Below are 13,622 nucleotides of genomic sequence, written 5' to 3'. Positions count from 1 at the left end.
AAAGTACTGGTCCCAGGACAGACCCCTAAGGTACACCACTCATCACCAGCCTCCACTCAGACATAGAGCTGTTGACCACTGCTCTGTGGGTGTGACCTTCAAACCAACTCCTTATCCACTCAATGGTGCACCCATCAAATGCATATCTCTCCAATTTGGAGACCAGGATGTCATGTGGGACCGTGTCAAAGGTCTTACGGAAATTCAAGTAGATGACATTGGTTGGTCTTCCCTTGTTTTCTGATGTGGTCACTCCATTGTGGAAAGCCACCAGATTGGTCAGGCATGATTTACCCTTTGGTGAAGCCATGCTGGCTGTCTGAGATCACCTCTTTGTCTTGCAAGTGCCTTGACATTGATTCCAGGAGGATCTTTTCCATGATCTTGCCAGTCAGTGAGGCGAGGCTCACCATTCTGTAGTTCCCTGGGTCCTCCTTTCTACCCTTTTTTAAAATGGGAGTGATGTTTTCCCTTTTCCAGTCACCAGGGACTTCACCCGACTGCCAGAACTTTTCAAATATGATGGAGAGAGGCTTGGCAACTACATCAGCCAGTTCCCTCCAGACCCTGGGATGCAAGTCATCAGGCCCCATAGACTTGTATGTGTTTATGTTCATCAGGTGGTCCTGAACCTGCTCTTCACTTACAGCAGGTGGGACTTTGCCCCCCCAGCTTCCATCTATGGGTTCAGGGAAACGAAAGACTTGGGAAGCCTGACTGGCAGTGAAGACTGAGGCAAAGAAGTTGTTGAGTACCTCAGCCTTCTCTGTGTCTGTCATTACCAGTTCACCCCTCTCATCCGTCACAGGGGGTACACTCTCCTTGGCCTTTCTTTTCTGAGCAATGTATCTATAGAATCCCTTTCTGTTACGCTTTGCATCCCTTGCCAAGCTCAGTTCCATCCGTGCCTTGGCTTTCCTTATCCCATCCCTGCTCATCCGAAACTGAAGCATGCGTGAGGGCCTGGGAAAAGGAACCCTGCATCCACAGAAGCCATTTGGGAAACAAAACTTGTAGGTAGGAAGCGCAATTTTGTGGAGGTGCAGAGCTGATGGGCACACTGTGGAGGATGCTCCTAAAGACATGTATGTCCTTTTCCCTCCTGACTACAATGCCACTTCCTTCTCAGGAATGGAGTAAGCCAAGAGAGGTGAGACAGATACTCTACGATCATGAATGTCATCAGAAAGCTGATCCCAATAAAATATGGGAAGGTTAAGAGCAGCCTGGACAAGAAAGATGTGAGATTTTGGGGTGGGAAGAGGAGCATGGCCAGCAGAAAATAATGATTTTGTAGAGGTAAGAGGGGTCATGTAATGTAGATATTGCGGTAACACTGACTTAAAACAGTCATGTATGGCCCTTACCTTATTTTAACCAGTAGTTTTAATCCCTAAACCTAAATGCTACTCCAGCACTCTGACAGAAATCCCCTACTCTACTGCTTGAACTCAAAGTATCCCGTGAAGCAAAACTCAGGCCATAGCCCCTTTCCCTTACCTTTATTCTCTTACTCACCCAAATGCCTTCCCTTGACACTAGCATTAAAATGCTCTATTTATCCCTAGACTTCTTGGCAGACCTAAACAAAACCCTAAACCGCAGAGCTTGTCCATACCCTAAACACAGAAGCACACCAAAACTTCCCAGTAAAAGTCTGTTTACTCTCTAACCCAGAAAGGTGAGCCCTAATCCCTAGGGGACTAGAGAGAAGTCAGCTCTGCCTCAGGATCCCCTGCCCCAGCAGGAGGAATGTGGCTGTGGCAGTGACTGTGAGGTCACTTCTGTCTCTGCAGATGATAGGGCAGCAGCAGGAACATGTCACGGAAAGGGACTGTGAGGTCACTTCTGTCTGAAGTAGCTGACAGGTCACCCTTGCCTTCTCCCTGGGATCTGTACTTTTTGGCTGACATCTGCCAGTGGCCCTGCTAGGCCAGCAGAAGGCACCTGGTTGGCATGCTGACTGTGGGATCCCCTCTGCCTCCATACCCAGGAGGACCCAGACAGAAAGAAGGCCCGCATATGGGTTGTGCTGTCCCTTCTGCTTGAGTCCATGACTGAACAGCAGGAGGCACAAGGCTTGGGTGTGTCTAGCCAAGAAGTGCAAGGCCAGCAGCAGGCCCATGGCTTGGAAGATGCTGGTGAGGTGACTTCTGTCTGGTGGACTGACAGGCCGCAAGAAGGCTGATGGGTTGGGATGCCTACTTTAGGAGTGGTTTCCACCCTGATGGAGCTTTCTTTGGTGGCAGGAAAGATTAGGAGAGAAAAAACTGCCACAAAGTGCACATTGGAAGGTTGGCACTGGCCATGAGGAGGAAGAAATGCCCAGGGGATCAACTGCTCTTGCTCTAGAGACTGAGGCAAAGAAAGCATTAAGTGCCTCAGCCTTTACCTCATCTCTTGTCACCAGGTTTCCTCCCACATCCAATAAAGGAAGATGATTCTCCTTAATCCTCCTTTATTTAAAGTGTTTATATAAACAGTTTTTGTTTTCTTTGACAGTAATAGACAGATTGACCTCCAGCTGGGCTTTAGCCCTTCTAATTTTGACCTGCACGGCCCCATAACATTTAGGACACAGCTCCAGACAAACTGACAGTATGCATGAGAATGAAGAACAGAAAAGGTGGAACCTGGCAGCATTCCATCCCCTACCCTTCTGTGACTCTATGCTGCAATTCCATTCAGCTGGTTACTCCTGTATTATCCAAACTTTCCTGCAACTCCTGATGCTGCCATCTTGTCAGAGAGAGCACAATCACGTGAAGGTTGAACTGTCTGCCTGCAGACATTAAACGCTGACAAACTGGAGCATCAGTGTGGGGGAATCTTGAGAAACTGCAGGATTCTGCCTACAGAAACGTCCTGACATTTACAACGAGAAGAGCCTGGTCCTACACCAGAGGAAGAGGAACCCCACACATCAGGACAGATTGGGACCCTGCTGAGTGAGCAGTGCCCAGGAGGAGGAGGGCCTGGGCACCATGAGGGATCTCATACAAGCTACTCAGCTAAGACCCGGTGTGACACAACATGGACAAGTGTCTACAGCCAGCTGGGAAAGAGGTGTAGGTCTGGGAGACACTAGGATACTCTGGCCTTTAGAGGAGCAAGGACATAGGCAAGGCTGAAAGTCCCAACAGGACCCAGGTCTTTGTGTCCATGGCTATGGCTGTTGTCTCTGCCACTGAGGCCTATGAGGAGACAGCTTATCGTTAAAGCACCAGGGCCTCATTGCCTCCTCACCACCACCCATGAACCACGCAGGGGTCGTACCATTCTCCTGCACTTGGCCATGCACATCCCCATCTCCTACTGCCCCAGGAAGAACCCTGAGCAAGGTGTGACAGAAACATATCTCCCTTCCCAGGGGCCTGGGGACAAGGCCTAGTCCTTTTCTTTGGTGAAACACATCCAGGTTGTCTACACATCAGTGTCACTTTCACATTGCCTTTGTCTCCTTGTCCTCACTGCCTCCAATGTTCTGCTCTAACGAGCTCCAAGGGAGGCTGTGTCAGTCCTGGCCCTCGGGGGACGCTCCAGGAAACTTGCATCTGACTTGGACTTCTTGAGAGATTTCTTCAGTTTGCTCTCAGTGCCTGAGGTTTGTGGGCTCATCACCAAAGCCCCCAGAGGGGTGACTACAATGCCTTGGGCTGGGCCTCTGCTGCTGAGCTGGGCCGGGCTCCTGGGACAGAGAGAGCTCCTGGCAAGAGGGCCCTGGTGCAGAGAGACAGCTCTGCCCAGGAGCAGCTCCTCTGCACAGTGCAGCAGGGCTGGGGGCTCTGACCGCAGCAGAGACACAGAGAGGAGAGAAGGAGAGGGGTTGAAGGCAGTTGGGAGTGGGAGGATGCTGAGAGCTGACTGCAGGAGAAATCTGCACAGCCCTTGACAAGGTAAGTGTCCGGCTGCAGGGCCATGCAGCTGCACGTCCTGGAAGGGTCTCCTCCTGGGTCTTGTTTCTGGGAGGGCAGTGGGCAATGCAGTGGGCTTTGAGAGTCCTGCTGGATTGCACTGCGTGGTGAGGAAGTCTGGCAGAAGCCCCTTGGAGTGTCATAACCTAGCTGCCCCTAGTAAACCAAGAGCAGAGTGGCCAAGCCTGCTCCAGACACTGCAGGGGTGCAGCTGGGATGCTGGGACACCCCAGCTTGCAAATATTCATCTCTGTCCTTGGGGCGTCCTCCTGGTGTGCAGGCTGCTCTCCAGCAGGATGCAGCTCTCTCATGGCATCCTTGTGTTATCCAGGTGCCTGAAGGAGAAGACACCCCCGTTCTAAGGCCATGTCTGTGCTGCTGGATGGCTGTCTGTGGGCAGCTGGAGGGAGGCATCTGCAGCCCTGGTTAGGAGGGAAGAGCTGAGATCCTGCTCATGCACCTGCAGACAAGGTGAGGATTCTGTCCAGCTGCACTGGGACTGGGGCTTTAAGCTGTCTCCATTTATTGGGAAACACAAGAGTGTGATCATTGCCCTAAGCAAAAGAAAATCTGCCTTGCTCTACACTGTGGTTGGAGGTGTACTTTGCAACAACACTGCAGAGTTCATGGATCTGATAAGTGGACTGAACTTGAGTTTCCCCCATGGTCCTGCTTGCCGCCTGCTTCACAGCAGGAGGGACTCCTCTGGAGCCCACAGCAATCCCTGCTCCCAGTGCCACTCTCAGACAGCATCAGCTGGGACTCGAGTGATAGAGCTGCAGAAATGTTCTCTTGCAAAGCGAGAGGCTCAGGCGTGGGTTGCTCTAAGTTTTGTGATAGCTTTTCCTCAGAGAAGTCTCTTCTAACTTTTTTCTGCCTTATCCTCTTCAACAGACAACAGTGTCCAATGTCAGAAAATGCCCAACAGCAGCTCCATCACCGAATTCCTCCTCCTGGCATTCGCAGACACGCGGGAGCTGCAGCTCCTGCACTTCGCGCTCTTCCTGGCCATCTACCTGGCTGCCCTCCTGGGCAACGGCCTCATCCTCACCGCCGTAGCCTGCGACCACCGCCTCCACACCCCCATGTACTTCTTCCTCCTCAATCTTGCCCTCCTCGACTTGGGCTGCATCTCCACCACTCTCCCCAAATCCATGGCCAATTCCCTCTGGGACACCAGGGCCATCTCCTATCAAGGGTGTGCTTCACAAGTCCTCTTTTTTGTCTTCTTCTTTGGTTCAGAGTATTCAATTCTCACCATCATGGCCTACGACCGCTACGTTGCCATCTGCAAGCCCCTGCACTACGGGAGCCTCCTGGGCAGCAGAGCTTGTGCCCAGATGGCAGCAGCTGCCTGGGGTAGTGGCTTTCTCAATGCTGTCCTGCACACGGCCAGTACATTTTCCCTGCCCCTCTGCCAAGGCAATGCTGTGGAGCAGTTCTTCTGTGAAATCCCCCACATCCTCAAGCTCTCTTGCTCAGATGCCTACCTCAGGGAATTCGAGCTACTTGTTTTCAGTTTTTCTTTAGTATTTGGTTGTTTTGTTTTCATTGTGTTATCCTATGTGCACATCTTCAGGACTGTGCTGAGGATGCCCTCTGAGCAGGGCCGGCACAAAGCCTTTTCCACGTGCCTCCCTCACCTGGCTGTGGTCTCCCTGTTTGTCAGTACAGACATGTTTGCCCACCTGAAGCCCCCCTCCATCTCTTCCCCATCCATGGACCTGGTCGTGACAGTTCTGTACTCAGTAGTGCCTCCAGCTGTGAACCCCCTCATCTACTGCATGAGGAACCAGGAACTAAGGGATGCAGTGAGGACACTGCTTGAATACACAAATTTTCAGCATATTCACCTATAATAATATGCCTATAATCAGAAATCCCAGCTTTTCTCAGAAAAAAAAAATTACATACTTTTTTATTATTATCTATCCGTACTATTATTTTCTCTAACTTTTTTTTTTTTTCTGATTTATAAAATACTATTCTTAGCCTCCTACAGGTTAATTATTTTCTGATAAAGCACTGCTTTTTATTAGATAAACCCAATATCGAAGTCATCAGAATTTCATTGGTGTCAGCTGCCATCTTGTCCCTTCTCCTCTGGAGCTGGGGGAGCAGCCCCAGCACGCAGGAGGGGCTTAGGGCCTAAAGCCCAGCTGCCACATGGAGGAGCAGCCCCGGTGGCCCTCGGGACTGCCCCTCACTGCCCGCTGGGCTCTGCCTCTCTGCTGCCTTCAGGTTGGGGCTGCTGCTTCCCTGGAGCCATGGCCATGGCCAGCAGCAGGACGTGGCCTTTTCACTGCTGCTCTCTTTTGGCTTCCACATTGTTCTCTTGTGCTCTTGTACGTGGGTTAGCCCTCAGATCTTGTGTACCTTGGTGACAGTCCTGTTGTCTCTGCAGTGGCATCCCTGTCCCAGCAGGCAGCAGCAGGCAATGTGCAGCCCCGTGTCACAGCTGCCCTCCCTGATACCACGGCAGTAACAAATGGGGCTCTGCAGGGCAAACCCAGAAGCCTGGATGCCTCTTCCAATGCTGCTGTTAGGAACAGAGCCAAGGATTTGCTCCATGCTCTTCTGTTTTCTGGGGTTCTTCATGGAGTGTAGGACACAGGCTGAAAGTCCCAGCACGGTGTGTGAGTAGCAAAGGACTGGACCAAGAGCTCCCTTTATGGCCTCACCTGTCTAATCAGACAACAACTGGTCTCGGACTCCTCTTCATGGGACTAGGCACCCTGCAGTGGGGTGGATTGATGATGGCAGCCTGGAGAGGAATCTGGAGGTGCCAGGAGAGATCAGGGGAACCCTGGGACAATGTGCTCATTGGGTAGTGATTAAAACCTCATAAAATTAGTGACCATCCAAAGAAGATTTTGGCAAAGGGAAAGGCCAATCAGAGAACTCTGTGGGCTAAGGAGGGCTCTGCAATGCCAGGGGAGGTGGTGAAGAGCCAGCAAGCGAAGGCCCATGAAACTGCATTGTAATTGAGGAGACCTTCTTTAAAGCCTCGTGGGCCAGGTCTGGTGCAGGACTTGTCCAGCACCCTGAGCAGCACGGGCAGGGGAGGGTCCCCACAGGGTCTCAGGGCACAACAGCCCCTGGCTCTGCACAGCAGCACCACCAGTTCGGGGCCCTGCCGGGAGCACATCAGGGAAGCAGCAATGGCCGGCCAGGCCAGCATGGACACAGTGCCCTGGGCAAGGCTCTCTGGGAGCAGGGATGGCCCTGGGAAAGAGCAGGGCAGCATTTCTGGGCCTGCACAGATGGGTAAAGGAAGAAGAGTAAGCTCTTTGTGTAGGCACCTGCTCGGGGCAGGCTGCTCTGTGCCTGGGCCAGGCCTCTTGTGCTGGCCTGGGGAGCGGGGCTGGCCCTGCGGGGCACAGGCACTCTGTGCTGGGGATCTCCCAGGCAAGAGACCAGGGCTCCTGCAGCTTCACCGACCTCCATTTCCTTGCACCATAGCCAGCCTCCTCCTTGCTCACCCCAGGCAGCAACATGCACGAGCTGCCTCCTTCCTCCTCCTCTAGAGGGCAGAGGGGAGGGAACACCATAAATAAGTAAAACTCACAGATTGAGAGAAAGACACATAAGGAAGGGAAAGGAAAAGAAAAAAGAAAGAAATGAAAATCAAACGCCAAACATAATGAACATTTTGTAACTCATCAGTTCCCACTAGCAGACCGTTGTGCAGGCAGTCTCTGAGAAACTGCCACCTTGTCTTGGAAAGATGATCCCAACATGTATTGCTGAGCACTATGTTATGTGCCATGGATCATCCATTGGGTCAGGCTGGGTCAGCTGTCACAGGGGGTTCCCCTCCCAGCCTTTTGCCCACCCACAACCAACTCGCTGGTAGGGCAGAGTGAGAAGCAGAGAAGGCCTTGATGCTGTTCACGCACTGCTCAGGAACAGCGAGCACAGCCGTGGGTGACCAACACTGCTCTGGTCACATCAAAAACACAGCACAACAGGGACTGCTCTGCAGAGAGTAACTCCGTCCCAGCCAGAGCTAGTGCAGGGCCCCATGCTGGACAAGAAAGCTCGCTCTGAGCTCTGGAAGGAGCCAGGAAGGTGCTAATAAGCACCAGGACAATTGAGGAAGCCCAAAGGCCCTTCTGAAGGGAAGGGTCACTGAGTGCCACCTGAGAGGCAGTGCTGGGCAGCGGGGAGGGCCAGGAGAAAGACTTGTGAGAAGGCTGTGAGAAACAGGGAAATCCAGGGCTTTAGCAGATCCTTAAAGTCCTGCCTGAGTCCCCAGATGGAAAGCAATGTATGTCTGTGGGTGGACAAGGAGGAAGTGATGAGTCCCGGATCTGGGGCAGGGCTGAAGGTCCCTGCGTGAAGCTGGGCTGATGGAGAAGTGTCCACCTTGCATGTGTGCCTCAGCCTGGGAGAAGGTGCCTGCCTGCGGTGCGGGATGGCTGGGCTGTGCTCAGCCATGCCCCAGGAGCTGACCTTGCTCTCTTCCTCCCCGCCACTCCCCACACGGGGCAGGCCCTCAGGAAACACCCCTGAGCCTGAAGACGCACCAACCTGCTGCAGTGAAGTGCCACTACTGCAGGGGAAGAGGGGAGGGTTGGTGACACACGGGACCTGTGGGCAAGAGTGGTGTGTGCAGAGCATGCATGGACATCTGCGGGGGCAGCATGTGCGTGGGAGATAGCAGTGCATGGAGCCCACAGAGCGTGAGCATGTTCCATGTGGACTGACCAGAGCTCAAGTGCTCAACCTGGTGTGAGTAGGCTGAGGAGAGCTCTGCAGCCCCAGGGCATGCAGTAGCCCCAGCACAGGAGTCTGGTGATTTGTTGCAGCCCTGGGGCAATGGCAGTGACCCTAGGAGCTGGGTCTGCCTCCCAGCCTACCCAGCATGGCCCTGCAGAGTGCCCCCATGCCCCAGGCACCACAGCCCCCTTTCTCTGCTGAGCAGCTCTGGTTGTTCTGTCAGAGGTTTCAGCTTTTGCCTAAAGTCATCCTCCAGGTCTGCTTTCAGTTTTCTCCACAGAGGTGGCCACTGCCACAAAGATGCATGGAGGGAGCTAAAGCCTGCATGAGGGCCTGTGAAATGTTACCCTGGATCCATAGGAGTCACTCTGGAACCAAAACTTTTACATAGGATGTACACTTTTGTGGTGGTGCAGAGCTGATGGGCATATTGTGCAGGATGCTCCTACGGAACTTTGTGCCCTTTTCCCTCCTGACTGCAACGCCACTTCTGTCTCAAGAATGGTGTAGCCAACAGGTGAGACAGATACTCTGATATCATGAGAGCCCTCAAAAAGCTGATCCCAATATGATCAATATGAGGATGACAGGAGAAGCCTGGCCAACAGAGAAGTGAGATTTGGGGAAGGGAAGAGGAGCTTGGAAAGCAGAAATGAATGATTTTGTAGAGGTAAGAGGTTTCACATAATGTTGACGATGCTTTGAAACTGAGTTAAAACAGCCATGTAAAGCCCTTATCTTATTTTAACCAGTAACCCTAACCCCTAAGCCTAAATGTTATTCCAACACCTTGACAGGAATCCACTACTGTAATGCCTGACCTCAAAGTATCCCTTGAAGCAAAACTCGGCCCATAGCCCCTTTTTCTTACTCTCTTGCTCACCCTAATCCCTTCCCTTTACACTAGCATTAAAATGCTCTATTTAACCCTAGCCGACTTCTTGGCAGACCTAAACAAAACCCTAAACCACAAAGCTTGTCCGTACCCCAGTCACAGACCTGACACCCTATGCAGAACACCAAATCCTCCCACTAAACTTTTGCTTAATTTCTAAGCCAGAAAGGTGAGCCCTAGTTCAAGGCCAGTTGGCAGGTGATTTTGGCCAACCTGATCTAATGGAAATTGTCCCTGTCCATGGAAGAAAGTTAGACTAGATGATCTTTAAGGTCACTTCCAACCCAAATTGGAAGTGACCAGTTCTATGAGCCTATGACAGAAAAAAGGTAGTGCATTGACTGCAAGGTCACTCCTCCCCTAGCACCTCACAGGACTGGCATGGAGCTGTCTCCTGTGTGTCAGAGAGGCTGGGAGTCCAGCAGCAGTGCCATGGGCTCAAAGGATCAACTCCAGCTCACTTCCACCTGGCCAACATTGTGGCTTTTCAGTACTTAAAGGGGACTTATAAAAACGAGGGAGATCAACTCTTTGTTCAATCAGATAATGACAGGACAAGGGGAAATAGTTTTAAACTAAAGGAAGGTAGGTTTTAGATTAGAGGTTAGGAGGAAATTTTTCACTCAGAAAGTGGTGATGCCCTGCAACAGGTTGTCCAGAGAGGTTGTGGATGCCCGATCCCTGGGGGACAGCAGGCGGCACAAGGCTTGGGTGCGTCTCGCCAAGAAGCTGCAAGGCCAGCAGCAGGCCCATGGCTTGGAAGATGCTGGTGAGGTGACTCGTGTCTGGTTGGCTGACAGGCCGCAAGGAGCCTGATGGGTTGGGATGCCTACTTCAGGAGTGGTTTCCACCCTTATGGAGCTTTCTTTGGTATTGGGAAAGAGCAGGAGAGAAAAAACTGCCACAAAGTGTATCTTGGAAGGGTGGCACTGGCCATGAGGAGGAAGAAATATCCCTCAAAGGGTCATGCTGTGGTGCCAGAGGTCACCCCAAGAGTGTTGTGGTCAGACCCTGGCTTTGTGTTTCAAGGAACAGCTGGTGAGGGTTGACAAGACATTGGTGAAATGATGGAAATGCTGGGATGAGATCAAGGTGGTGAACAGAGATGGGTGTCTGCAGGCTTCAAGGAAATAGGACAAAGTGTGGCACAGCACAGGAAAGCCTGCGGAGGAGAAGGTAGGGGGTGCTGGCAAGAAGGGAAGGCCCCAACAGCCCTGACATTTTTGTCCCTTTGTCTAGAGTTTATGAGTCTAGAGTTTATGAGTCTAGAGTTTATGAGGAGACACGTTATATTCATTGCAAGCTAACCTCATTGCTTCCTTGCAACCCTATGCAGAGGTGGAGAGGTGTCATACCACTGTTCTCGTGGGATCGCACTGCCCACCACATCCCACAGACCCTAGGAAGAGCCCTGAGCGAGACGTGGGGGTTCAGGATTTCCCCTCCTAGTGGCTGGGGTCAGGCCTTGGCCCTTCTGCTTCACTAAAACCTGGACTTTTCTCAGCACAGTGCCTTTGCCTACCTGTAATCATGGCCTCCAATTATCTGCCCTAACAAGTCCCTGGGGAGGCTTTGTTAGTAACAGCCCTCAGTGGGGCCCATTAACACTCCAAGTCAATTCAACTCTTCCTTCTGACTTTACTTTCTTAAGCAATTGCATCATTCTCCTCTCAGTACCTGTGCTTCATAGACTCAGCACCAAAATATACCATGGAACTCATTAAAATGCAGAAACTCCTAAGGAGCCATATCTCTCCCAAAGTTTTCTTCAAGACTTGTAGAGCTAATTGGAGAGCTTTCATGGTGTAGTTAAGGAGGAAGATTTCAAAGAGCATCTAATAAAAATCCTTTCTCATTTTAAAGGATGGATTTTGCTGCATTTCAGTTTGGAGCATCATTCTCCTATTGATATTGACCCAGGGTAACTTTGGAGGCATGCATAGGGTGGAAAAGCAGAGAGGTCTGACTGCATGGACAACCTTATTCCTCACCACCCCAGCCCTGCCATTTCTCTCATTGGCGCTTGCATCACTTGTCCTTATACCAGATTTCTGCACTGTAGTCTGCAGCTGGATGTTACTGCTCCTTTACACCAGCTCCTTATAGAGCTGTCTGCACTCAGGCACAGAAGGGTTTTTCCTGTTTCCAAACAAACAACAGGAAAACATGCTGCAATTTTCTAAAAAGCAAAGAAAGCTCCTCATCTTGTATGCCTCCATTGAGGTATACCTTCCCAAAAGGATGACAGCACAATAAGTGTTTTATACTGAGAGATAGGGAATTATAAGTATTAAGATAAGTATTAATCCATATGATATGAATTCAGTGATAAACGATGATGAGTTTCCTTAGGACACAATTAGACAGACTGCTGATAGATGAGCAAGCTTGAACTCCCTGAAGCTCAAAGCAGCAGCTGGGTCGGGTGAGAGCGGTCTGAATGATCAAAGAATAAGGGGAGGGCAAAGCAGGAGAACCATGAGAAGTGCATAGGTCCAGACAGGCAGCTGGACAGGGGACATCCAACATGGACTGGTTAATCAAGACAGATGCAAGTACCTGGAAGATGAGGGAGCACACCATAACAGACAAAGCAACGACGATGCAAGTACAGAACATCAGTATTTGTTTTCCTGTGACGAATACAGATCTTTAAAATTCACAGTCCTTCATGATACACTGTGTGACATTTTAGGGAAGGGATCGAATCATTTGAGGTTATAAATAGTTGTTTTATTAGTTAAGTACTGAACAAATTACTGGGTATTCAGGCAGAGCTTTACTATCTGACCATAAGCAACCAGCGCCAAGATCTTCAGAGTAGTTTATTCGCATTTGAAATATTTCCTTGAAGTCACATTTCATGGTTATGCCTTCAATAAAATCATTAGGCCTCCAGAGGCTCTGGTGCATTTAAAGTAATTCCCTGGAATGGAAGCTGTGTGAAAGGACCTGCAGGAGACCAGAGCCCATTGGTGGATCAGGTGGAGACAGACGGAGTTCCCAGGGCACATCCACTGCCAGCAGTGGTCTTTGACCCTGAAACTGCAGCCCAACCCAGCACATGAAACCCCTTCAAAGACAAACCCCTTCTTCAGTGGGTTCTTGGGGCTGATCTGAAGTTGAAATGGCAACTGGGATCCCAAGATACTCTCCCTTGTTCCTAGTATACACCTAAACATCCATTTACCGTCCTGGGTCAACTGTGAAAAACTCAGGCTGAAAGACTCAAGAGCAGGACATTTCAAATGGCTGAGGCAGAACCCATCAGTTTGCCCCACTTTGGGAAATCCTCCCTTTCAAACTGAGAATATGAAAGTGAAAAATGTGAAATGACCTGTCAGGTCAATGCACAGAGTAAGGGAAAGTCATACGTATTGTGCTGCTTTGGCAGAAGGCAAAAAGCACTGCATTGTGCCTAAGACCAATCAAGGACCTAATCCAGTTCATCTAAGATAAAGCAGAGTGAAGGACGTTATGTCCTAACACGAAGAAGGATGTAAATCACTGGTGAAGGGACTGTCTTTCTATGCCACCACCAATATACAGAAGCACTACACTACCTAAAGGTAACACATCCCACTCTGGCTCTGTCATCCTGTAGGGCAGGGGAGACGGAGCTGACAGCCAAGGGACACATTTGTGTGTGGAAGTTGGGGCTCAGCAGAGACAAGGTCAGGAAGTTTCCTGGCAATGTCCCTGACCTGGACCCCAGGTAGGCAGCAGACTTCCCTACGGGTAGGGTCCGGCGGACATATGGGGCCCTCTGTTCCCCTTAGAAGGCTTTGTCCTCTCCCTGTGCACCACATGGAAGCGTCTGGCCCTGGACACTCCATGACCACCTTGCCGGTCCTGGCGGGCTGCGGTGAGAGGATGAATGTCCTGGGACCCCCTTCCTGCTCTTCCCAGGCCAGCTAGGGACCAGAGGGGCCTCCTCTCCCCTGTCCCTGCAGCTCTGGGCTCCCTTCACGCAGCCCTGGCTCTGCAGCACCAAGCCCTGCTGGGAGCCCTCCCCTGCATGCTCCCACCGCTCCCTGACGCTGCTGTTGCCCTCTGCCGCGCACTGCCCAGCCCAGCCCAGCCCCTGCCCA

At 51.3% G+C, this 13,622-nt stretch overlaps 1 protein-coding gene across 1 annotated transcript; it reads left to right on the top strand.

Annotated features, from left to right (window-relative positions):
* Positions 1–4,831: 4,831 nt before the first annotated feature.
* On the top strand, positions 4,832–5,773 carry LOC136787119 (olfactory receptor 14C36-like). Its single transcript, XM_066984254.1, has one exon. It carries the CDS (start codon positions 4,832–4,834, stop codon positions 5,771–5,773), a length of 942 nt encoding a protein of 313 aa, XP_066840355.1.
* The last annotated feature ends 7,849 nt before the right edge of the window (positions 5,774–13,622 follow it).

The sequence above is a fragment of the Anser cygnoides genome, chromosome 28 (genome assembly GCF_040182565.1).
Source record: "Anser cygnoides isolate HZ-2024a breed goose chromosome 28, Taihu_goose_T2T_genome, whole genome shotgun sequence".
NCBI lineage: Eukaryota > Metazoa > Chordata > Aves > Anseriformes > Anatidae > Anser > Anser cygnoides.
Note: the sequence above shows the minus strand (reverse complement) of the source record. Positions and strands in the feature narration are given on the sequence as shown.